The 27,391-nt window shown below is 41.6% G+C and overlaps 1 protein-coding gene across 7 annotated transcripts in view; it reads right to left on the reverse strand.

The window, feature by feature from the left end:
• Nucleotides 1-1,558: 1,558 nt before the first annotated feature.
• IL6ST (interleukin 6 cytokine family signal transducer) overlaps nt 1,559-27,391 on the reverse strand; it is a 60,757-nt gene continuing 34,924 nt past the window's right edge. For 4 of the 7 annotated variants that reach the window (XM_039543829.1, XM_039543830.1, XM_039543831.1 and 1 more), the window contains 7 exons: nt 21,245-21,421; nt 19,633-19,734; nt 17,801-17,947; nt 15,853-15,993; nt 11,803-11,899; nt 9,798-9,879; nt 7,890-8,942 (listed from right to left, as the gene is read on the reverse strand). In XM_039543829.1, the coding sequence (XP_039399763.1) occupies nt 8,211-8,942; nt 9,798-9,879; nt 11,803-11,899; nt 15,853-15,993; nt 17,801-17,947; nt 19,633-19,734; nt 21,245-21,421 (1,478 nt within the window). In that variant the 3' untranslated portion in view covers nt 7,890-8,210. Of the gene's footprint in view, nt 6,361-7,889; nt 8,943-9,797; nt 9,880-11,802; nt 11,900-15,852; nt 15,994-17,800; nt 17,948-19,632; nt 19,735-21,244; nt 21,422-27,391 lie in introns of those variants that run through there. The other 3 variants (XM_039543833.1, XM_039543832.1, XM_039543835.1) reach the window with 3 other exon arrangements.

Genomic DNA, 27,391 nt, shown 5'->3' on the forward strand with positions numbered 1-27,391 from the left:
AGGTTTATTTTACCTGTAACTTGAGGCATTGCTTTTTGTTCTGCTCCTAGTTTCCATTCTCATGATATATACAGCAAAATGTCTACCTGCCATGGCAATAGACACTGTCATAGTAAAATACATTGTTTAAGGTTTTATCTTAACATAAGAGGATTCTCCCCCCACCACCCCAAGAAGCAGAAAAAGATGGCTAAGGAAGGCAAGCCCTGGTATGCTGAGATTTTATCAGTCTTGAAAAGTCAATAGAATTGCAGCCACAACGAATTATCTATTTAGTCCCAAATTCTTAATGGGCAGGTAATTTAAGGAAGGGAAGCCTGTGGTCTTTCATACATAGATATAAATTTTACATTTGCAAGTGCTGTAACTGTGACTGAACATGCAAATGGCTCTTTAGGCTGCTTTCTGTGTCTCCATCACTTCATTTGCAGGGAAAATAAAGTACATGCAGAACAAGTGGGTAAATGTTTTAGCACATGGACACTGGGTCTAACTTTAAGAGCACGCCCTTTTTAAAAACAAACAACAAAATTTTATGAATAAATTATTTCCTCATTACTAGTGTGTTCAATATATTCTCCTCTGTATCTGTACAAAGAGCTACACTCCTCTTTACACTCACTCCCATTCCAGGTATTTTACGTATGTCCTCAATACTGTTAGAAGTACAATTTCAGCTTTTTTTTTTTTTTTCTGCTCCACTTTATTGCACTCTCTCAATGGGCCACACTCTGTCCTAAATGACAGCCATTTGCACCCACACCAAACCACTGGTCATACATGAAGTCAATTGTCAGAACACAATTTGGCTAAGGATGCATCGTACATAGATCAGAACAAGTTAGATTTTACCTGGACTATTATAAATTTCTGCATGGGAGAAGCCCAGCATGCTGGAAAACAAGCATATCTGTCTGTAACATGTTACTCATAATTAGGGCTGTAGCTTTCCAGTAGAGGCTTGATTGACATCTTTACCCCCACTAAACTTAGTCACAAACAAGGCTGCCTGGAACTCTATCCTCAAACTTCCCACAAGTTCTCTGCTAACTATCAGACAATAGCATATTCTTTCCTGACCATGCCTAGTTTATTATGTAACTCCCCCCCCAGTGTCACATCTAGTCAATAGCAAACCCACGAGTACAACACAGGTTTTCTGACTCCCAGCCCATGATTCTTTCCACTAAGCTACACTGCCTCACCGACCAGTTGCCATTGTCGTATAGTACCAGAGTGGTAAAAGGCATGATATAAGCAACTAGAAAGAGTTCGGTGCCCACCAGTATAGCCAGTTCTCCAATATATACTCACATGCTTTTGCTCAATCTCATGTTAAAAAGACATCTCCCCCTCACCCTTGGCTGACTCTTCCACAGCCTCTTAAATCTCTCTGGAAAGTTTTTTTGATTTTAGCTTATTGGTACAGTGGCCAACATGCAATAATTGCATAACAACTGTATAAAGCCAAAAAAAGGCAAACTGCTTTGTGTTCAATGTCCATACATAAAAAGTTAGCCTCAGGACAACACTGACAAATGCAAATACAGAGTAATGGCAGGTTTGGAATTTTTTTTTTTTTACTTTATAAAATATAGTTGATAGAAAAGCAACGTTCAGGTACAATACAGTAAAGAGGAGACAGACATCCAAGGTTACAATAAAAATTGTTGACAGCACAATTCACAACACTTACAGAACAATAAACAAAACAGTAGCTTGCAAAGGGATTAATACTGGAATGCGATTTCAACATGTTTCTATATAGAGGAGGCTTAAGCAGCACTCGTGAGTTTAAATTCTAGTTATATGTGAATTGTTTAGAGCTGGCATACAAAAAATCAATATTAGTTTTTGCAAGCCCTAATTACTCTGAATATACAAACAGTATTAAACTCCATTTCGTATTTACATTCACTGTCAAATGTTACAGATGTCTTGAAACTGCATTGGACATTTTCATTAACAAGAAAGCGTCTGTGGCTTATGCCTGAAGTTGTCTAGATGCCTGTATAGTCACCCGACAGTATTTAATAGTCTTGCCTCTGGAACCCAATAAGAAAATGTTAGTCAGTTTGTTACTTAGTAACTCATTGACATATCAATATTTTAAGCTAAATTTTTACTGCACTGAGTACAGAGATGCACAATTATTGTGTATGTGCTTTCACACCTAGATTTGAAATGCACTCCCTTCCTATCTACCTGACAGAGGGCAGACAGCATGCTTAAAAGGAATGACCTTTAAAAAATCATTTGATTTTAAACAATGAAGATCACTAGAGCTGAAAAAAATAATTTGCATGCTCAGTTCAGTTTCCCCTTTTATTGCATTACTTCACACATTCAGAAAAATATTTTATAATTAGGAAAATGTGACTACAAAGTTTTAACGGGTAGGTGTAGCACCTGTTCCTATTTAACTTAAAACAAAAACGAAAAAAAACCCAAGTTGCACTTTGACAGTGTCCCCATAAGCAATAAGTTTTGATAGGGAAAAGACAAAAAAGAGGTGTGATCTGAAACAAAATAGCAAAGGCTGCTCATTTACTGCTTTAAAAGCCAGTAAGTTTGTAATCGTCAACAAAGAAATGTAACCATTACAGGTAGTGCACTGCCTGGAAGACATCTAAGTCCATAAAACAAGATGGAAGTCAAATTGTTCTAATCATTATCATTATCACAGCTCTAGTGTTATCTACTTATATTCAATCCATTGCAGAAGAAATGTGTTTCTAAAGTACTGCTGTTTTTATTGCATTCCTTACTTGCAAAGATCTCTTTAAAGCAAATGTGAAATTGCCAAGGGCTCCATCCTGAGCTGCTCTCTGCTGTGTTGGTAACAGCTTGAAGCTAAAGTCAACAGGAGATGAGGCTCAGCACCCTTCGGGACTGGGCCCTCACATGGTAGCAGTTTCTCAAGAACAGACATGTTTAAACTACTTTTAGATTCAATACAAGGAAAATGGAGAATCCTTACTTTCCCTTAGAGAATGGTTTAGCCTGCAAAAACCATGATAAATGAGGGAGCAAATATTGAGAATAGGTTTGTAGAACAATAGCTTCATCTTTTTTTTACTTATTTTATTGTTTTGAGCGCACAGTTAAGATTTACTCTGGCTTCAAAAACTCTTCCCATCCCTCCCCACAAAGTGCAGTTTTCTGATTCATGAACCAAGTTTATGAGAAAATGTAAGTTTCTGCTTGACCCTTAATTGAAATGGGATGATGCCTAAAATAGGGACTTCAGCAATGCATTCTGTTGTATTTAAAATGAATTGCAAGTTTATTATAGCCAATGAAAACTGAAATAGCAGCATTTTTAGTGTCAAATTTACTTTTGGTGCAGTAGTAAAGTTAGACATAAATGGTTAAGACAAGGTTGTCAAAATGTTTGCCCGTTAGATTGGAGCACATTTTAGCGAAGAGATTGGGAGGAACGGAGTTCACATGGCAGACAGTCCCAATGGCAGCAACAGCAAGCAACTGATTATACAGAAAGATAATATCAGGAAATTTACTTAATTGCATTAAAAAAGGCTAAATAACTAGAAACAAGGAAGAGTACCACATGTTCAGTCAGGTCTTCATGGACCACAATCAGTTTGGGAACCTATTTTCAGTTAAGTCAATAGGGTTCAGGCCCTGCAACAATGTGAATGGTATAAGAATAGACAATGATTTGGGCTCTGTACCCACAAGAGAGCTGCATGACAGCTATTACTGAAGTCAAAAAGAGGGCTTGCATCATCATGCACATGATATTCAGACACCAAAAGGCTGATTTAGGTTTCAACCCTCAGCTGCGCCGCTAGTGCAGAAGGACTCTATACCCAGCCATAGGAGACTCACTTCCATACAAACTGCAGTGGGGTCCCCTGGTGCTGAACTACTCATATAACCACCTCTGTGCCAGCCCTCTCCCAAATGCCAAAATAAGCAATCCCCAGCCACACACTCCAATGTCTCAGCCACCCCTGACAATCAACCTTAGTGTGATCCTCAGGCTGCTGTAACTTATGCCAGGCTCCTAGAATGGCACACAGCCAGCCCAAGATTGAGGACCACAAAAGGTGGCTTCTTCTACTCTGCTGCCCCCAGGCTGTGCCTTGCAATCCTTGGCCACTGTCAAGGATTGGGGCTTTGTCTGGGTTGACTATTTAGACATAAAGGATCACCAAGAGATCCCAGCTGCAGCTGGGACAGAATATTACCAAGCCATGGTTAATTTATGGTATGGTATTAAAAAGACATTTATAGTTGTTGTAGGAATAAAGAGATAAGCAACTAGCTAATTTGCACTGAGCAGACATTCAAAGTGTGCTGGTGCACAAAAGATGCTTATTCTTAACTCTCCATCTTCCCTGCTGTTGAACAAACAACATACAAGATTTCTACTTTCCCCATCTGAGGCATGCCAGTCTTGGCAATTAATCAAAATGGGCACACAGCAATGTCAGTGTTAAATGTAGTTTTATTTTAATAATGCCTTTATTTTTTCTTAAAGTGCACCATAGTGTAAAAAAAGAAAAAAAGTCTGCCTTTGTATGTATAGTAATAGTCAGAAGACTAGGTAGAGACTGTTAATACACATCCACATTTAAAAACCTGCTTGCAAGATACAGTGTCCAATATAAAATTAAGTGTAAAAGTATTTTCCAGACTTAAAAGTACAAAATTAAAGTTAACTATTTCAGGTCAAAAGCTGAACACTGCACAGTGTACAATTTTGGCACGACAAAAATTTCATGAACAGGCTGTAATTGCTCATTGCTTTTACCTGTTGTGAATTTTATAATGAGTTCATCTACATAAATGTGGATTTACAACCTTTTCCTTTTATTTCTATCTTCTGCATCAGTCTAAATACTGAAATTTAAATAGGAATGAGAAATACAGAGCTTTGTTCCTGGGGGTGTGTCTTTCATATAATAGCAAGACAGCTCCTATTAATCTGTAGTAATGCTGAATATCAGATACCACTAGTACTAGATCAGAACGATCACTGCTGGGTGCTCCTCTTAAAAATGGGATTCTCTTTCCTTCTGACATTACATTTAATTTTGGTGGGAGGTGAGCTGGGATTTAAAACAATGTCTGAAATGGCTTCCATTTACATAAATCAGAGCATGATTTCAGTGTTAAGAGTAAATGGTCATCCACTTTCATCCTTCAAAAATAAAGAGCCTGTATCACTGGCTTGAAGAAAGAGCTCTAAAACTGTATCTGAAGACATCAGGTCTCTAAACACTAGTGTTTGTGAAAGTCAGAAACCAGCAACCAAATTGGTTAAGTCTCAGTAGAAGTTAATGGGACAAGAGCACAAAGGCTGAAGCGTTAAGAGTGTGGCTGCTGAGGCTCTTAATACACATACTTCCAGGGTTCGTTTGATCCATCTTTTTGGTCTACATGTACTTTACCTAGGGAAACCTTCAAAACAGAATATACAGCTTCAATTGCAAGCTTCACAGGACCCTTTGAAAATGGGCAATTCTTCCACACATACCAGATGAAGAAATTAGTTCCTAAATTCTAATTTATGTGCTACAAAGATGTGTTCTAGTAAAGGGGCACAGTTTGGCCTTTGGAGTACTGATTCATACAGCAGATTTACATCATCTGGGGAGTTCTAAAGGCTTATTGGATACTGTTGGGTCCTTGTCCCCAGAAAAAAAAAATTCAAGATGGGCAGACCAACCAACTGAAATGTTATGGAGGAGTTTCTGAAAAGCAACAAAATCAGAGCGTGCTGCAACAGCAATATGGCAACCCTTAAATTTCTGGGTACCAAAGATATGGTGGGAGGGATAGCTCAGGGGTTTGAGCATTGGCCTGCTAAACCCAGGGTTGTGAGTTCAATCCTTGAGGAGGCCACTTAGGGATCTGGGGCAAAAATTGGTCCTGCTAGTGAAGGCAGGGGGCTGGACTCAATGACCTTTCAAGGTCCCTTCCAGTTCTAGGAGATTGGTATATCTCCAGTTATTACCTTATGATACATTATTACTGAGAGAAACATGTCAGTAGGATAAGGAATTTTGCATAAATGAATAAAACAAAGCTTTTCCAGATATCCTAGTACAGATGTCTTAAAGTTTCCACAGTGTGGAATGCATCTTAAAGAGAGTCTCATGAATCACGTTGCCACTCTCATTAACATTACTGTGTAACTTCCCTGTGGCAATGATAGCAACTACTTACATGGAGAGTTCGGTAAATTTAAAGTTGCCCTTCAACGTGAATTAACAGACAGAGATAAGCAAAGTTAGAAATGTGACCAGCCAGCTCTCCACATCCCACCAGCAAGTATTCTGCAGACCAGTGGTATATGGGCCACAGTTGGGAACCACTGCATTTGAGGACCTACAGGAAGATAAATCTTTATGTACAGCGATCTTGTGAAAAAAAAATTATTTTGTTAAATATAAAATGAGGTTTTATTTTTCCTAACACAGCCTGTAGTGTTTCTGAATTACCTGAGAATCAAAGACTTAGAGATGCTCATGACTTATTAATACCAGACTGGAAAACTAAATGGACTAGGTTCAGATATAGCTACAAGAAATAGCTTTGTAAAGCTGATCAGATGGCATCTGGGAAAAAAGCTTCGTCAGAGTAACAAGATCTATAAGGATATCAAGGATTGTTGTCTTTAGGAACTGTATCCTCTCTAGGATGTGAGAGTTGGAAAGAATGGAAAAGAGGTAGGTGTCAAGAATTGTAGCAGCAGGATCTAGATATTTTGCTTACAGGCTCATAATGAAAAATGGAAGGATGTTTTACCTGTCAACTTCCAAGTTCAGGGTTCTAGATTTTTCCCGAAGTATGAGCAATATTAGTGCCTTACTACAGCAAGGAATGGTTTTCCTTATGCCACTTTTGGTTTCAGTGAGCTCATTACACTGTAGCAAGGAAATCATAGAATCCCAGTATTGGCAGCAGTGCAAAAAGGAAGAAGTATTTTTCTTCTAAAACATTTGTAAAAGCTAAAACCTACACATGCTAATTCATTTTAGAATATTACATTTTATTACTTCTTGCCTTTCCCCTGCTCAAACCTTGTATGGTAAACAGGCAAATTCTAAAACAAAGATATATGGTATGGTTAGTCAGGGATTTGAGATAAACAGATATTCATTTTTAAATAAAACACTTCAATTCACCTACAGGGGAGTTTTTCTTACCTACATTTTCCTTCAAAGTTTTTAATGCTAAATATGAAATGTTAATTGCCATGCATTTGGCTCAGATTACAAGGTAGGTAGTTTTTATGCCTAGTTTCTATATATAGGTGAGTGTATATAAATGTGTGTGTATACATACATACATACATAGAGAGAGAGAGAGAGGCAGAATACTGATGACTATACTAGCATTCATAGGGAGTTACGCAGTGATGGCATTTTGATTGCAATTTGTGACAAGTACTTCAGTCCTTTGTTTTACAGTTCTTCATATGAGGCCTAAAATACTTTGAGACATTAGTCTGATGCTATTACATTAGAAATATTGGGCCAAATTCACTCCTTCTATAACTCCGCTGAAGTCAATAGAGTTAGTCAGGGACGAGTGTGGGCCGAAACTGTTTGGTCACTGGATAATGTTTTAAAAATATATAATACTGTACTTTCATTTTTTTACCTTTGGAGGAACACACTCTGGTCTAATCAAGCTTATACAAAGTAGGCATCTTTAATATCATGCATGGCCAGAAGCAGGGCTTTGAAGTGGAGCCCGGAGCTGGAGCGTGGAGCAGCTCCGGAGCAGTGGAGCTGCAGGTTTTTGCCTGGAGCCGGAGCAGAGCCAGAGCACAGCTCCAAAGCCTTGGCCAGAAGGCTCCTAGTATTTTTCTCTTAGATGCCCCTTGGCCTACGTAACAAAATAAAACTTGCTACTTTCAATCAATCATGTTTAAATGTGACATTACAAAGACAAACAAAACTGCAAGGCAGCACAAAGGCCTGTTCAATTATTCAGACAAATAAGAGAATCTATGTAGTGCTTATAAGAGGATCTCCAGTAATTCTGGACTGGAAATATCCCAATGAAAGATAGTACTCATGTACCCTCCATCAAATTATCTTCACTAAATGAATCTGAATATTTTTATCTGATTTCAGATAAAAATACTTAGCTTAACTCATCAGAAACACACGGGAAAAAGAAATGGATCAGGCACTACTGAAGGCCTAACAGAGCCAGTCTCTCTCCTCTCACTGGGGCATATACCCCCCTTGCCTTACAGTTTGTGGCATGTAACTTTTTGGTATCTCATCAACTGTTGCTGTGTTTATCCCCATCGTTTCCAGTCTCAGAATCTGTCCCTCAGTACTTGGACTTAACGCATCTGCCAAAGCAGATTCAGGCTTATTTCTCTCTGGCCCAGAGCCACACATCTGTGAACTGTGACCTGAAATCTGTAATTGTGCAAGTCCAACAAGATCCTCCTCGTTTACTGGAGGAGTCACCTCCTTTGCTCTTTCAAAATGTGACCCATCTGTATTGGTTTCATCCTGACTACTATTTTGTTTGAAATACTGCTGCCTTGGAGTTGCACTTTCACCTCCTCCTGGGTTATCTTCTGGTTTCTCTTCTGACTCTAGCAGTGGCTGGGTGGATTCAGACCTTGAAAAGACTTGAACAGAAGGAATCTGGTCTCTGTAGCCATTGAGTACTACAGTTGAATACTGTACAGTGCTTGAAGTGTTTTGTGCAGATTCACTCTCATCACTGTCGGAAACACTTTGCCTAGGAGAAGACATACATGAGGATCCTCCAATACCACTGCTGTGCCCCTCTGAAGTATTTTTTTCCTTCTTAAGCAAGTTGAAGGGTTTTAGATCCTGCTCTGAAAAGGACTTCTTGTCATTTGCTTCTATTTCAACCACGCTTACATCAGTAAAGCTGCCTTCTGGATACATCTGAGCTTTGGAACTAAAATTATGCTGAAAGAAAAGAAGAAAGTTAGGTGTTGCCTATGAGGGAAAGAGAGTCATGGAGTCTCACTTTCTATTCTTTATGCACTTTGAGACTCCAACAGGTTCTGTTCTCTGCAGAATTTGGCAGTTCTTCTTGAGTATTTGCCATAAGATGGAAAATGTGGTTTACATTTCCAAGTATCAAAGTCTTAAGTACACAAACTCCATGGGAGCAGAGTTTCATGAAGGGTCTACCAAACCCTTACTCTTCTGTGATACTGAGAATAAATTGAGCACCATGCATTGTATCCTGCAGAAGTATTTCAGATTAAGACCTTAGAACAGAAATGCTATCGCCTCTACATGTATATTAAATATCTCATAGCAATTTTCATTGAAGTTTGTCCTGGTTCCTTGATCAGAATTTCCCCTTCTACACTACTATGCAGCATGCCAGTTTGTTGCCACTCCACACACACATGTGAGTATCTGCTTACCCCTCTCTCTGTATTTGTATTTCATTATAAATTGCTCCAACAAATTTCCAATTCTCAACTCCCTAACAATTCCATTGATTTCCACTTAGCTGCTCATGATTTACACATTTGGGGAAGTGAGAGAAGAATTAAGCCCTGAACCTTAAACCTATGAAACTTAAAATTAGCCCCATATTAACAGAATCCAATTTAGGTTGTGAGCTCTTTGTGACCGTATCTGCGTAATGCTGAACACAGTGATAGTACTCAAATAAAATTTTCCTCCTATATCTCAGGATTAACAGGTTGAAAATCCAAGTTCTCTTTGAATAGCCATTTAAAGGGCTCCTATTCATCAGTTTATTCTTAAGATATTTTATGTACTATCATAAAGATTCAATCTTACCTTAGTTGGAGTTTGAGGGGACCATTGAGCAATGTTACTTTTGGAAGGATCAGGAACATTAGGCCAGATATGCTTTTTAATTCTACAGGATAAAAAAAAATGGAAAATAAATTTCCTGAACCCTCAAAACTTGCAAACATGGTTACAGTTGTGCTTTATATTCTTAATGTACAATTACTGGTCTTCTGTCAAATATTTAAGAAGTGTTACAGATACCGATTTTGTCCTGTCACATTTGATGTCTGGTGTGCTCATTTGCAAAGTCATACCTAGAACACTTCATGCTCACTGCCACTTCAGGAGATTGGCTTTATAGCCTAGTTTTGTGACATTTTGATTTGGGGCTCCCCCGCCCACATAAAATAAGATGAACAAAATAAAAATAGAGCAGTAGGGGGTTTGGGAGAGGTCATAAAATAAATCTAACAGCACTTTTGAAGGCACAAAGTGACAATTAAATCTCACTGGATGTGCATTACTCAATATACTGGAAAAAGTAGATATTTTTCTCTCTCTCTCTCTTTTTTTTTTAAAACATATATAGATCATGCTGATAGAGATGCTCTGGTGCTATGGTGAGGAGTGCCACAAATGTCTAGACAGACTTTGCAATTAAAAATATAAATACATAGAAAAAAAATTATAGAAAAAAATGCACACACACTTAAATACAATCCAGCTAAATCTGGTTCATGACATTTTCCTTGAGGAAATAGGGACAAGCTCCTTAAACATAACCAGTGATCAAAACCTAGTAATTTGTAAAGACCATCAAATATTAAAACAGTTATATAATACAATGTGATGGATGTTCCTAGCTGTTTAAACCTTTTTGCTAAAGAAAGGGAAGAAAATATGCCGACAAGTAAATAGTTTTAGTTAACAGGCATTGCCAGATGGTCTTTCAGCTAAGGCCCATTAAGAGGCAGCCCTAAGAGGGTCAAGTAAAGGTAGATTGGTAGAGCCCCATTATGAAAAAATGTAATTTTGTTGGGGATATCTGAAGGTGGCCAAGTGACCAGGCATAGAGACAGTTTATATTTTTCCCCAGGCAAAGGCACTGTGCCAGCAGTCATAGGTGCTGACTCCGTGGGTGCTCTGGGGCTGAAGAACCCACAGAAAAAGATAGTGGGTGCTCAGCACTCACCAGCAGGCCCTGCCAATCAGCTCCTCCTCTTTACTCCCAGCGCCTCTCGCCCACCAAGTATCAGCTGATCAGCGGCAGGCAGGAGGCGCTGCGGGGAGAGGGAAGAATGGGGGCAGAAAGAGGCGAAGTGAGGGTGCGGTGTGCTTGGGAGAGGGGGAGGAATGCGGCAGGAAGAGGCAGGGTGAGGCCTTGGTGGAAGGGGTGGAGTGGGGGTGGGGCCTGGGGTGAAGCGGGGGTCGAGCACGTCCCAGGGAACTCAAAGTCGGCATCTCTCCCAGCAGCTACTACTTGGAGCAGAGTTTTTGAAAGAGCTGTAAGACAGGACAGAAAAAGCTGCAAAGAAGAGAGAGGGAGACATCTTCCAGTGGTGTGGTGCCTTTGCCTCCCCTTCAAAAAAAGCTGGCTTACATTATTTAACTCATTTTATTACACAGACTGCGAAAAATAGATTTTTTTGGTGGGATGTAAAGAATTTCTTGATGCTGTATTAATTATATGAAACTCAGGTGATCAACAATTTCAGTTTATACTGAAAAAAAAAAAACAAAAAAAACCCCAAGAACCAGCAAGAATTTCCTATCACATTCAGTTAACAGGCTTGAACAAAATCTTTTTAAAAAGAGCTCTTTGAATTATTGTTACAGCATTGTTATTGCAAAAGTCTCCGTATCTCTAAGAGGAACATGGACCCAATTCCTCCCCTCCTCCCAAACTTGTTTTAATATGGTGCAGCTTCACTTACTTTAAAGGAGTTTCTCAGACAAATCACTCAGAGATGAGAATCAGGCCCATGATACATAAATTACAGTGAAATATTACTGTCATGCTCAGATATAGTAAAATGCTATATGTACTTACAAGTCCCGTTTGTTAAAGCAGAACAATACTCCCAGAAGGATAGACAACAGGAATGCCAGACACACAGGTACAACTATGGCTTCTATTTCTCCTTTTCCTAAAAAAGGAAAAAAAGCAATTTTAGTTTTTTGAAGAAGTGCTCAGCAGAACTTTCCCTGACAATCATTCCAAAAGGAAAAAACAAACTAATATATACAGTGCTGCCTTGTCATGAGTCATAAAGCTTACCATATTATACCCTAATAGAACTGAACTGAAATATGATCTATTTTGTTATCTTTAAAGTCTCGGTGAGTCTTTTTATAGCTAAGAATGTTGGTTAAGTTTGCTTATTATTATTGCATACATTACAAGAACTATGAACTTACAAGAGATGGGGTAACAAAAAGAAATCCCACTTTTAGCACCTTCTCATTAGAGGAACATTAGAGTCTGTGATACTGGGGAGTATCTTCAATTGAAGTTTAGAAGAGTTCATAACATATTTAAGGCCTTGTCTACATGTGCACATGAGAGTGCATTAAATCAGCCCCGGGCACCCTAGCTCCTGAGGAGTCCACACTGGCAAGGCACGTAGAGCTCCCTGACACTGCGGCTGGAGCGCCCCTGGTAATCCATCTCCACGAGAAGCGTAAAGCTTGTTACACCATGGCTGCAGTACTGCGGCGCCAGTGTGGACACCCTGCACTCTGATTGGCCTCCAGAAGTGTCCCATAATTCCTGTTCTAGCCACTCTGGTTGTCATTTTGAACTCTACTGTCCTGTCCTCAGGTGACCAACTGTCAGACCCGCCCTTTAAATTCTCTGGGAATTTTGAAATTCCCCTTCTTGTTTGCACAGCAAGGCGCGGAGTGCTCTAAGCGCATTTTTCCAAGAGACCATGCCTCCATGCGCCAGGTGATCCCCAGTATGAAGCAATGGCAAGGTGCTGGACCTCATCAGTGTTTGGGCGGGCGAAGCTGTCCAGTCCCAGCTGCGCTCCAGCCATAGGAATTACAATACCTACGGGCAGATATCAAGGGCCATGATCAGGAAGCAGTGCAGTGTTAAAGTGAAGGAGCTGCGAAATGCCTACCACAAAGCGTGGGAGGCAAACCGCCGCTCCCATGCTGCCCCCACGACCTGTCATTTCTACAAAGAGCTGGATGCGATACTTGGGGGCAATCCCACCTCCACTCCAAAGACCACCATGGACACTTCAGAGACCATAATAGCAGAGGTCAACAAGGCAGGAGGCGGAAAGCAGGCGCGAGGGTGCTGAGGACGAGAGGGACCCAGAGCCAGAGGATGGCCTGGCATCCCTAGATGCATGCAGCCAGGAGCTGTTTCCAAGCCAGGAGGAAGGTAGCCAGTCACAGTGGACGGTGCTTGGGAAGAACAAACAGCAGAGGTGGTGCCCGGTAAGTGGCTTTTATTTTGGGAAGGTAGTTGTTTGGTGCAGGCTCTTGGGGTGAGGAGGGTTGCAGAAAGAAGGGTTAGGGCTGCGTGCATGCCTAGATGCGGAATAGGGAGTTGATGTGCTCTCTCGCATCGCAGTTATTGGCCTCAGTGAGCTCTTCAAATGTCTCATGCAGAAGCTGGGCAATCTGCTTGCACAGGTTCCTTGGCAGAGCTACTGTGTTCCTTCTCCCAGTAAGGCTAACGTGTCCATGTCACTGTGCCGTGAGGGGCGGGGGGCCCATTGCTGCACACAGGCACGTGGCATAAGAGCGATGGCGGAAGCCACATTGTAGAAGCCCATCCCTTGCTTCCCAGGTTACCCTCAGCAGCGAGATATCTTCCAGGACGAACTCATCCTGTGGAAAGTGTGGGGACAGTGTTCAGTATAGGGGCCCCCTGCAGCTGTTGGCTCTCCCCAAGGAACAGAACCAACCCCAAAGGCAGTATGGCCCTGAAACAATCAGTCCCCCTTGCCCCTGTGCTTACTAACCATTTTGGGGCTCCTGTGGATTATGTGCACTCATTTTTGACTGGCACTTTCTGATATTGTGTACACTGTACTTGTCTTTAAGTACGGCCGAATCATTGCTCTGTCTAGTGTGAACAATGCTGCCTCTGTTAAGTTTGGCTTTACAGATGCAACCTTGAGATCCCAACCATCCTTGTTATCAATGGCCAAAAGACTACAAAGAATCAGGAAGCGTACGCGAAGAACCAAAGAGAACCTGCTGCATGAAGTCATGCAACAGTGCCTTACTGAAAATCAGAAAGTACAGGAGTGGCGGGAGACTGAAAGGAGGCTCTGCCAGCAAAATGCAGATCACCAGCACCAAAGCATGGAGTGCTCATAAGCATTATGGAGCACCAAGCGGACTTGATACAGGCACTCATAGCACTGCAGATGAAGCAGATCAGCACCTCCGCAGCCCTTGTCCCAAAACGCTTTCCCTTGTGCCCCCATGTCACCGCCAACCCACTTCCCCCAGCATCCGGTTTCTTACTGCCACCAGCTGCCTCCAACACCTGTAGCTTCACCACCCAGCCCTGCAAGTTACTACCTTTACCTACTGCACTCAATCCCCATCACCGTGCATTTTAGCCAGCCTGAAGTGCAGCACTCATTGCGCAGCACTCCAGACAGGAAGGCTGAATATGATAACAGGACATACGTAAATCTGTGATTGTCCCGTTCCACACCCTGCCCCCTTCCCTCCTCACACACAGCACAGATGTGTCATGCCCTTTCCGTTTCCCCAGCAGTTGTGTCTCTTTTCAATAAATGAATTTTTTGGCTTGGAAAACATTCTTTATTGCATTAAGTAAAAGATACCATAGCTCAGGAAAGTAAACAGACACTGCAAGTAAGTGCATCATACATAGGATGCGATTAATGGCCCTGCAAACTTGCATCAACATGATTCCAGCGGTCGACTTTCCCACTCCAAACTGGTTAGCAACCAGCTGTCTGGAGTTGCCAGCTTCCAGATTGCAATAGCCACCCACTTCCCCACAGGCAGGGCAACTCTCAATCTTGTGTCCTTGTGCCGGAGAGTGGGGGCGAGCTCAGCACACAGTCCCATGAAAGTGGCTTTCCTCATCTGAAAGTTCTGCAGCCAGACTTGCATGACGATGTGATCCCACCACTCAGTGCTTGTTTCCCGAGCCAAAAAGTGGCGTTCCACTGTGGTGAACGTCTGTGAATGCTACAAGTAACCTCGTGTCATCTGCGTTATGCGAGTCGACATTATCGTCGGACTCCTCACTGTCACTTTGTAGCTTAAGGAGTAACTTGACTGTAATACGTGACATGCTGGTGAGACCCATCAGCATATTCCTCTCAAGTTCAGGATCCATTCCCGCAGACCAAACGGGAAGACAGAGTGCACAGTACAAAAAACGTTGAAAGATGATGCCAAATGTGTACGGAAGTATGGATTGATGGGATGCGAAGCGATGCATCATGGGGCATTGGGACAGGATCCAGAATGCCCCGCACACCCCCGCCCCCTTCCCACGAGCCACAGCGCCAGAATGGGAAGAGGTGCTCTGTGGGATAGCTGCCCACAATGCGCTGCTCCCAATGCCGCTGCATGTGCCGCAAATGTGGCTACGCCACTGCGTTTGCAGCTGACAGTGTGAACACATGGCAGCGCTTTCCCTGCTGCGGTCTCTGGGGCCTGGTTTAACTCACAGCGCTCTACATCTGCAAGTGTAGCCATGCCCTAAAGCACCTAAGAAAGCAGTACTTGACTTTTAAGTCACAGATCCAACCATCTGCGAGCAATATAAAAGTATGCTATACCTACAAAATTGCACACAGTCTATGAAAAAAAACAAAACAAAAAAACTTGCATTACTCTTACGTGATCCTCTCCCCTTCTCAGCACCCTATTTATTACATATTTTACGTTATGAACACAGAACATTTAGGGAAGAATGCCCTTTACTATATGTCAGCAGAACTCATTGCACAAAAGAGCTGTATTGGTTTGGGGCCTTAGGCATTACTACAAGAAAAAAAATAAATTGTGTACATAAATTAAGAGAGCAACTGCATGACTAATCCATTTTAAAATTAGTCCCTATACACTTTATGTGATTACTTCTTACCAAACTTTTGTGTAGTAAATGTAAATACAGGACCACTTGTGCCTCCTTCATCTGTATGTGCCTCCATCTTCACCATGTATAAAGTGTCACTGGATAAGGAGGAGAGGGTATATTCTGTTTTGGAAGGGTCCACAGTCACAGCTAGAAGAGAAAGGTTCATACAGTTATCTGGTACAACCTGTTTAATACTCACAAACGTTATACTAAAACACTACTACATATATACGTATGGGAACAAAGTATCCAAGACATAATTTAATGGGAAGTTACACACTTACGAAGCATTGAAAATGGACTCAAAGGCTAGATTGTGTAAGACAAAAATTACTGAAATTTGTTTCTATATCTAAATACCTAATTCCAATCATTAAACTTTATCTTCCTTAAAGACACTGAAAAGAAATTAAAATATATAATAAGGCCAAGATTTTTGTCTCAGTTATTTTTAGTAAAAGTCACGGACATGTCACGGGCAATAAACAAAAATTCACGGAGCCTGTGATCTGTCTGGGACTTTACTAAAAATAACCAGGCGCAGGTCTAAGTAGGGGGGAGGAATGGGGTCTCATGGGGGGGACGGGACTGCCAGGCCAAGCCCCCCACCATGGTCGGGGACACAGCCCCAGATACAGCGGCCGCAGCGGGGAGGGGAGAGGGAGTGGAACAGCCATGAGGGGCGCACAGCTTCTGCTCCAGAGCTGGCCGCAGCTGCAGGACAGGGGTGCGCGGCCTTGGCAGCAGCCAGGGTGATGGGAGCATACGGCCCATTAAAGCCATGAGGGGGATACACGGCCCCCCCTTGCAGCTGTGGGACAGGGGCGCACGGTCCCAGCTGCAGCACCCAGCAGAAGCCGCGGGGTTAGGTAGCAGCCAGAGGGCACAGCCACAGGGAGTGTATAGCCCCCTCTCCGGAGCTGGCCGTGGCTGCTGGACAGAGGCACAAAGGCCGGCTGCAGCCCTCCATCCCCCACCCCCAAACCGCAGGGCAGGGGCTGCAGGGTCCTGGTTCCAGCCATCCAGCCCCAGTTGCAGGGCAGGGGTGCACAGTCCCAGCTTAGCTGCTGACAGATGAAGTAGAAGTAGTTACGGAATCCATGACTGCTGTGACCTATGTGACTAAATCGTAGCCTTAATAATAAGTAGCTATAAAAGAGATCATGAGACAGAATTTTAGAGGTCAGCAGTGATGTTGTGGATAACAAGTCTTCTAATTACCTATATGCCAGAAAGTTCAATAGACATTTAAACAAGTATAGGTCTATAGTGACTGACCCCTTTCCATTTAATAGATTTGAAGGCTATCAGATCATATAGTGGGACCTCCTGCTTAACACATGCCACCGAATTTTACCTAGCAATTCCTGTATTAAACCCAATAATCTGTGATTGAACAAGAGCACTTCTTTTAGAAATACATACAGTTATGATTTAAAGACTTCAAGGCAATGGAGAAACCACTATTGTTTCAAGGGTTACTTACCATTACTGTTAAGTGTGCACCTTATTTTCACTTTGAATTTATTTAGTTTCATCTTGTTATACCTTTGTCTGCTGGATAAAATAGTACCAAAGGTCTAGACAATAAAGACTAGGATCAAGTCACCTCAATCTTCTTTGATAAACTAAATAATTTGAGCTCCTTAAGTCTCATTGTATGACGTGTTCTGAACCAGACACTTGGTACTCTTAGAAGGGACACTTCTGGTCTCAAATGTAACTAAGCTACAGGGGTTCCAATGCAGAACCAAGTATACTTTTTCTCTGTAGAAGACTTCTCACTTAAAAAAAAAAATCCCCAACAACATAAGAACTTACAGTTTGATCTGGTGAGACAGCTCCTAGGTGCACATAATTCTCTATCTTGCTTTGTGCAGTAGTCAGTAACTCAATATTTCAGAAAGTTAATATTCAAAGAAATACATTTTAATATTTAAATGGCCTTTGTTACCTGTTTCATTGCCACTGATAGTTCTGTATAATATAGTGTAATATCTGATAAACCCATTTTGCTCATCCACCGAAAGAGGTTTCCATACTAAAATGGCTTCGGCTTTTCCTACTTTTTTTGTCTGAACAGTGGGTCCTTTTGCAGGCACTATAAAAGACGACCACAATTAAGAGTACATTATAGTCCTATTAGGAAAAGCAGTATGTTAATGGACAACTCTACATAAAACCATGCTCAAACATTTTAGTGGAATAATATCTTGAAGATGTTATCTGCAAAGTGAGTTATTTCACTTCCTGAAAATACAAAAATATTTGTACAGCAAATTCCTCTAAAAATCTGACTTCTACATGAAAAATAAAGCAACACATTTTGAACAATTAGGATATGCATAACACCTTACCATAATTCTTATAAAAAGCAAGTAAGGGATTACTTGGAAAATATAATACACAAACAAATCAGTGGATCCAGACAAAGTGGATTGGTATAGAAACTTTGTTCAACTGATGAACTCTAGAAGATCGGGGAAGAACCAGATGTTTGATAGATGCAAGCACAGTACTAATCTTAAAACAAAATTAAAGAGGAAAGATCTTGGCAATAATAGCATAACAAATTTAACTTCTATCCTTTGCAAAATAACACAGGGGAGGAGGAGGGGAAGGAGAAACAGGAAAGAGAAATCGGTCACTTAACTCCTGAGACAACTGAAATACAAGTAGATCTTGCCAAAGAAACGTAGTACCTTTTTTGTTATGGAATTGGTGAAAGGAAAATGGTTGATATTTGTACTTCAGTAATAAAATATTTCATAATGTTTCATGAAGTCTTACACTCAATTCAAATAAGCATGGATAAAGTACAATATCTTCTGTTTAACCACACTTCAGACAAATCTGAGTTCATCTGATGCATGAATGTGTGGTTCCAGTGAAGTATCAAAAGGATCTGCTAGGGGAGATTTTGTTTATCACCTTTAAAGACCTAGGAGGTTGTAAATGGTTTAATGAAATTTGAAGACTATTGCCATTAGTTGCAAGTAAAGAAAAATGGTGAAAGAGACCAAAAGGATCTAGAGATTAGAATAGAAACATGGGTAGAAAGCATTCACCTTGGACATCTGCAAACTAATATCTGTAAAAGTGGGATAGAAAAATCCATACATATTTAACAGGAGAGAAAAATATGGGAAGCAGATAGGTTTAGGACCAATAATAGACAAGTTTGGACATGAATTTACCACTGATGTGCCAATGAAGATGATCAATGCAATTCTGAGTTGTATATGCAAAGGTATGTCATGCAGCAAGCACGTGAAAATCCCCCTCTATACAGCTCTAGTGTAACTGCCCTGGGAATACTGCTTTTCGGTCTGGACACCTTATTACTTGTAAATTGAAGGGAGCTCAGATTCAGAGCACCATAAATGATTAGGAACCTGGAGAGAATGATGTATAATGAATGAAACAGTGTAACCTGCCTAAGGAGTAACTATATGGGAGTGGAAACGCTGAGGAAAACCTTTTAGGGCAATGTGTGGGTATTACAAGCAACACTGGAATGAAGCTAGGAAAGGGAAAGTTTAGGCTGAATATCAGGAAATACCTCCTGATATTAAGACTGGGAACTGTTTCTCAAGGAAAGCAGCAAAGTCATTTGAAAACTACAGACTGGAGAAAGCCAGTAATATAAGAAGTGTACAACAGGGGAAATTCTTGCATGTGCACAGAGACGGTTGCCATAACCTAGTAGGTCTCTCTCCCACTTCTGTGACTATATTATGTTAGCAAGAAAGGTCAATTTAAATAAGATGTGTATTTTGTACTTACTGCTTTGCTGAAGATATGCCTTTGTAGATTGTCCATTTCCTTGACCATTAGTATACAATGGATGAACAGTTATCAAATAACACTTGAATGGCTTTATATCTCCTAATACAAGAATTGTAAGGAGGACACTGTTTTAGTAAAGAGTTCAGTCAAAATGAAATATTTAGTTTTTACTTCAGTTTTGGTAAACAGTTTAGCAATGCACCTTACACCTAGAAACTCAGTTGAGTTTCTTTTTCTAAAGTCATAGACTTTAAGGTCAGAAGGGACCATTTTGATAGTCCGACCTCCTGCACAACACAGGCCACAGAATCTCACCCACCCACTCCCACAACAAACCCCTAACCTATGTCTGAGCCACTGAAGTCCTCAAATCATGGTTTAAAGTCTTCAAGGTGCAGAGATCCTCCAGCAAGTGACCCATGCCCCACGCTGCAGAGGAAGGCGAAAACCCCCCAGGGCCTCTGCCAATCTGCCCTGGAGGAAAATTCCCTCCCGACCCCAAATATGGCGATCAGCTAAACCCTGAGCACTTGGGCAAGACTCACCAGCCAGACACCCAGGAAAGAATTCTCCATAGTAACTCAGATCCCACCTCATCTAACATCCCATCACAGGCCACTGGGCATATTTACCGCTAATAGTCAAAGATCAATTAATTGCCAAAATTAGGCTATCCCATCATACCATCCCCTCCATAAACTTATCAAGCTTAGTCTTGAAGCCAGATATATCTTTTTGAAGTATTAAAGAATTGCCAATCAATCATTCAAAAGAGACTAGTTAGAGGATCAGTTAGATAGCTCAGGTCCAAAATTTTAAAGTTAATGAAACAAAATGTATTTCAATGAATTTATAAAAAGAAGCACAAGCTATTTCCCTGCAACTGTTGTGTACAGGACTGTGCCACTGTACAAGGATTGTGCTACTCCTGAGAACCTGGAGGTGAAACTGGATGCCAAGTCTAGTTTCACTGTCCAAGCCAACTGAATCGCCAGAGCAAAACAATGAAAACAGACAGTGGACAGGTAAGTTAGATTTTAAAGTTCTTTCATTATTTAATAATACTAGATAATATATCATGGTTTTTTTTGTGAAGTCTTAATCTAATGATGTGCCTTTCAAAGAACAGTTCCCTTCTTGAATTGTTTCAAGCCCTAGGATTTATATACAGTTTTATTTTGAGTTGCCACTACACAAGTCAATACCAACTTTCATATTATCATGTGGCAATTTTTAACTTATTAAAAAAAAAAATTAGGTTTTTCAGCAGTTTTAATTGCCTGTGAAAGATCCACCTGGCACTTATGTCCTGCAGCAGTGACCCACTAAGCATTAGCCACCAGCGGCAGCATGCTGTTCACAATTCAGCACAACATTTTCTATTTCTTATTGTTTACCTCTCTGTTTTATAAGAGTATGCATTTCTTCCAGAGCCTCTTTATTCATAAAGTGAGTCTGTTGTAAGAGAGCCATTGAATACATCTAAAATGTATGAAGGATGAAAGGTTTTGACTATTCTAGAAACCTTATTGAGATGAAAGGTCTTGATTATTCTTAAGTTCTAGAATAGGTACAAATATTTAAATATGATATTGTTTGCTAAATATACCTTTTAAAAATGTGCCTTGAGAAGTACCAAGTTCCTGCTGCCATTCTGTGGTGCAGTCCGAGCTGTCTGACACCATGCACCATTCAATCACATATTTAACCACGCTATTGTCAGGAGCTGTCCACTCTACCCAAAGCTTGCCATCTTTAGGAAATGCTTTAATATCTTTCACAGAAGCTAGAATGAGAAAAAAGGAATGAGATTCCATTAATACAGAACATCTTCATTAGATAGCTCTCTCCTAGCACAAAGGAACCTGCACTTGCTATTCTCTGGAATCATAGTTACTCTTGCTCTGAAGTAAATTAAACCATCAAAATTTCAACATGAGTGAAGTTTAGTGGGCATAGAAAGCCATTTTGATGCAATTCTGTAACATGTGAACAGGGAGGAGCGAACAGGAAGAGGGAAATCCCCTGCTGAAGAAGGAGCAAGCACTAACTCTTGGGGGTGAGTGAGCTTGTCTGTCTGTTTGGTTTTTCTCTTGACTTGCTTAAAGCTTACAGTGCAGTCTGTTGGGGATTTTGTATTTGGGGACAATGTGGGAGTAGAAGCAAGAGGCCTACTAAGCTTCTAGCTGATTATTCACTACTAAGGCTCTAGCCTACTGTCCTTCGATCCTTGATTCTCCCTGATCACCCTACTCTTGTGTGTTAATGAGAGAGGTAGGGTTGACCTAAGAGAGATGGGCTTAAAAGCCAGATGCTAAGTGACCAAGGGGAGCTAGTGAACAGGGGAGTTTGAGAGGAAGAAAGAATAAAGTCACATGGTTTGAAAAGGCCCACATTGCTAATACCACCACTGCTCCTGGCTCCTCCACCTCCATCTCTGTCTGGACAGAGAATCCAACAATGGATTCCTCTACCCAGGTCCTGATGTGGATTTGCAGAGACTGTGGCTTGCATTTCCTGGTCTCCTCACAGGCTGAGACCATCCAGTGTGAGACGTGCCTACTGGTAGACTCTCTTAGGAGGCAGATAGGAGAGCTACAAGAAATAGTGGCTAGATTGAGGAGCGTCTGTGCACATGAGGAATTCATTGAAAATATGCATATGGAGACCTCCAAAACTGAGAAACCAATCCAGATGGAGAGGACTGCAGTAGCACCACCAAGGGAGGAGGAAACAGCTCCTTCACAGGAAGGAACTTGGCTACTGGCTACCTCTAGCAGCAGGCAGCACTCCCCACCCCTGCTCCCAGCCCACCATCCACAGAGTGAAAAACTGGTATGCTGCCCTGGCAACAAAGTCTCCCCCAAAAGTGAAGGAGGAGAAACTATGTGCCAACAAGGCTGGAAGGATCGTGGCCATCACTCCCCAGAGGAAATTAAGGGTGGTGGTGTATGATTCCCTTTCTAAGGGTACGTCTATACTTACCGTCCGGGTCGGCGGCTAGCGTTCGACTTCTCGGAGTTCGATATATCGCGTCTAATCTAGACGCGATATATCAAACTCCGAACACGCTCCCGTCGACTCCGGAACTCCACCACCACGAACGGCGGTGGCAGAGTCGACAGAGGAGCCGCGGACTTCGATCCCGCGGCGTCTGGACGGGTGGGTAGTTCGAGTTCAGCTACGCTATTCAAGTAGCTGAACTTGCGTACCTTAGTTTGACCCCCGCCCCCACCCTTAGCGTAGACCAGGCCTAAGGGGGATGGAGGCGTTCATCAGTGGTCTGACCTGGTATCCCAGGAGGTGTTCTGTCAGGGGCCCATATCTGAAACATTACAGAAGGATTGCATGTGGCCCTCTATTACTCTGTGCTGCTCATCCAAGTGGGCACTAATGATATTGTGAGGTATGATCCTGAGCAGATCAGAAACGACTACAGGGCTTTGGGGGTGAGGGAAATGGGGGGGCAAGTGGTGTTCTCATTGATCCTTCCAGCCAAAGATAGGGGCCCAGGCAAAGACATCCTGGAGTTGAATGCATGGCTGTGCGGATGGCGTTGAGAAGAGGGCTTCAGCTTTGTTGGCCATAGGATGCTGTTCCAAGAAGGATTGCTGAGCGGAGATGGGGGTTCACCTGCCAAGGAAAGGGAAGAGTATCTTCGGATACAGACTGGCTAACCTAATAAGGCGGGCTTTAAACTAGGTTTGACGGGGGCAGGAGACAAAAGCCAACAGAACGTCCAGAACATGGACACTAGGGGGAAGGGTCGAAATCTGGCAAGAACATGGGCAATCACAGCAGGGACAAGGGAGAGACAAGAGGGAATATAGAGAGGAAATATATTTAACACCTTTGACGTCTGTATACTAATGCAAGAAGTATGGGGAAGCAGCAGGAAGAACTAGAAATAATAGTGAATAATCACAATGATGACATACGTGTCACCACAGAGACTTGTTGGGTCAATTTACATGACTGGAATGTTGGTATAAAAGGGTATAGCTTGTTCAGGAAGGACAGGCAGGGAAAAAAGGGAGGTGGTGTTACCTTGCATATCAAAAGATGTATACACTTGCACTAAGATTGAAATAGAAGTGGGAGGCAGACCTGTTGAAAGTCTCCACCCAAGGATAAAAGGGGTAAAAAACAAGGGTGATGTCATAGTAGCAGTCTACTATAGACCACTTAACCAGGAAGAAGTGGTTTTTAAATTAACAAAACCATCCAAAGCACAGGACTTGGTGGTGATGGTGGACTTCAACTACCCAGACATCTGTTGGGAAAATAATACAGTAGGGCACAGATCATCAACAAGTTCTTGGAATACATTGGAGACAACTTTTTATTACAGAAGGTGGAGAAAGCAACTAGAGAAGACATTGTTCTAGATCTGATTCTCAAATAGGGAGGAACTGGTTGAGAATTTGAAGACAGAAGGCAGCTTGAGTGAAATTATCATGAAATGAAATAATTCGTTATTCTAAGGAATGATAGGAGGAAAACAGCAGAAATAAAGATAATGGGACTTCAAGAAAGCAGACTTTAGCAGAACTTAGAACTGAGAGAGAAGATCCTGTGGGAAGCAAGTCTAAGGGGGGGAAAAATGGTCAAGAGAGGACTGTTTTTTAGAGAGACTTTATTAAGGGCACAAGAGCAAGCTATCCTGATGCTTAGGAAAGTGAGGAAGTATGGTAAGAGACCACCCTGGTTTAGCCAGGATATCTTCAATGACCTGAAACTCAAAGAAGTTGTACAAGTGGAAACTAGGTCTAATTACAAAGGATGAATATATTTAACACACACACACACACACACACACACACACACACACACACACCCATACCCATGTAGGAACAAAATTAGAAAGGCCAAGGCAAAAAAAAATGAGATTAAACTAGCCAGGGACAAAAACAGTAACAAGAAAACATTTTACAAATGCATTAGAAGCAGGAGGAAGATGCAGGACACTAGGTCCATTACTCAATGAGGAAGATAAGTCTACAACAGAAAACGCAGCAGTGGTCAAAGTGTTACATGCCTTTTTTGCTTCAGTTTTCACCAAATAGGTCAGAAGTGATCAGATGACCAACATAGGGAACACCAGTTTAAATAGGGTAGGATCGGAGGCTTAAACAGGGAAAGAACAAGTTAAGAATTACTTAGCCGAGTTGCACGTCCAAGTTGGCAGGCCCAGACTAAATACATCTTAGAATACTTAAGGAACTGACTGAAGAGATGTCTGAGCCACTAGTGATTATCTTTGGCAACTTGTGGAATGGAGAGAACCCAAAGGACTTGAAAAGTGCAAATACAGTACCTATCTATAAAAAGGGGAATAAGGACAACCCAGGAAATTATGGACCTATCCGCTTAACTTTAGTACCCAGAAAATAATGGAGCAAATAATCAAACAATTTGTAAGCACCCAGAAGATGATAAAATGATAAGTAACAGTCAACATGGATTTGTCAAGAACAAATTGTGTCAAATCAACCGAATACCTTTCTTTGACAGGGTAACCAGCCTTGTGGATAGGGGGAAGCAATAGATGTGATATATCTTAACTTTGGGTAAGGCTTTTGATACCCCCTCACAAGACCTTCTCATGAGCAAACTGGGGAAATATAGCCTAGATGAACCTACTATAAGGTGATTGCAAAACTGGTTAGAAAAGCATACTCAGAATAGTATCAATGGTTCACAGTCAAGCTGGAAGGGCATATCGAATGGGGCCCCATAGGGATCTGTCCTAGGTCTAGTTCTGTTCAGTATCTTCATAGATGATTTGGATAATGGCATAGAGAGTACAGTTATGAAGTTTGCAGATGATACCAAGATAGGAGTAAGAGCTCTGGAGGACAAGATAAGAATTCAAAATGATCTCGACAAACTGGAGAAATGGTCTAAATAAATAAGATGAAATTCAATAAGGACAAAAGCAAAGTACTACATTTAGGAAGGCATAATCAATTGTACAGATGGGAAATCACTGCATATGGAATCAGTTCTGCAGAAAAGGATGTGAGGGTTATAGTGGATCACCAACTAAATATGAGTCAACAATGTAATACTGTTGCAATAAAAGTGAACATCATTCTGGGTTGTATTACCAGGAGTATTGTAAGCAAGACTTGAAGTAGTTCTTCCACTCAGCTCAGCACAGATACAGCCTCAACTGGAGTACTGTGTCCAATTCTGGATACCACACTTTGAGAAAAACAGACTAATTGGAGAAAGTTCAGAGGAGAGTAATAAAAGTGCTTAAAGGTCTAGAAAACATGAGCTTTGAGGAAAGACTGAAAAAAACTGGGTTTGTTTAGTCAGAAAGGGAAGAGTGAGGGAGACACGATAACAGTCTATAACAATCTTTATCACCCTCTTCTTTTCAAATATGTAAAATTGTTGTTCTTATCCAATGAGGCCAGGACAAGCGGTAATGGGCTTAAATTGCAGCAAGGGAGATTTAGATTAAACATGAAGAAAAACTGCCTATCTGCAAGGGTAGTTAAGCACTAGAACAAATTCCCTACTAAGGTTGTGGAATCTCTGTCATTGGAGGTTTTAAAGAATAGGTAAGACAAATAGCTGTCAGAGATGATCTAGATCAGAGGTTCTCAAACAATGGGGAAGGCCTCCAAAGGGAGATGTGCATGTATGGCTTTAAAAAAAGAAAAAAAGAGCTCTGGCCATCAGCCCTGAGTGGCTGGGGCTCCTGGAGAAGGGCTGTGCACACATGGAGCCCTGCGGCCAAGGCTCTCCTCTTTCTCCCCACCCATTCCCTCACTCGCCTGGGATCTCCTTCCTTCCCCCACCCAATCCCTCAAGCTGGAGGTGGCAGGGCTCTGGCTGTCAGCCCTGGGGCAGCAGCAGCACAGAAGTAAAGGTGACAACAGGGTGCTAAGTCTGCTGTGAAAAGTGATATCATTTTTCACACTGCCACCCTTACTTCTGTACTGCTGCTGGCACAGAGCTGCCGTCTGGGTGCCCAGCCAGCAACCACTGCTTTGCACTCTGCCTTCAGAGCTGGGTGGCGGTATAAGTACTTGTGGGAGTGGGGCTTAAACAACTACAGACAAAGAAAGCACAAAGCGATCAAGTAAATTTGAGAACCACTCATCTAGAGAATACTTAGTCCTGCATCAGTGCAGGGGACTGGATTAGATGACCCATCAAGGTCCCTTCCAGTCTTACATTTCTACGATTCTATGCACATACGAGAGAAGACATTAAGAAATCCATGTTTTTCTGAACATTAGAGATCTAAATTAATCTGCAATTTCTTGGTAGAAGAACAAGAACACAATTTCAAAATTCAAAAGCACGTTCCAAACATCAACTAGCAAGCAGCCCCAGGTTATAGGGTAGCTGAGAAGAAGGAATATTACAAATAATGTAGAGACAGAAGTGTCTTTTTCCTAAAAAGCTAGGATCACAAGGTTGGGAAAATGCTTGTTCTTCCCTGTGCCCCTCCTCCACTAAGAACCCCAGCTAATATTCTATTGACTTTCAGAGGAAGAGAATCAGATCTTTTTCCTAATGCTGTACAACAGCAGCAGAAGAATAAAAGAAGTAGATGTTTTGCTCAAACCATCGTCTTTCATTTCAAGAAGTGGGTGTTTTCAAACTGTGGTCTAGAGATTGCATCTTACCTTACTGATGGTGTGGCGAGAACTGGCAGGTAACATGATACTGGCTACACATTTCTAGCTGCTTGTACAGGTGACATCCAGGCTCTTCTATAGAAAGAAGAGTCTGG

Source organism: Mauremys reevesii, linkage group 6, assembly GCF_016161935.1.
Source record: "Mauremys reevesii isolate NIE-2019 linkage group 6, ASM1616193v1, whole genome shotgun sequence".
NCBI classification, from domain to species: Eukaryota; Metazoa; Chordata; order Testudines; family Geoemydidae; genus Mauremys; species Mauremys reevesii.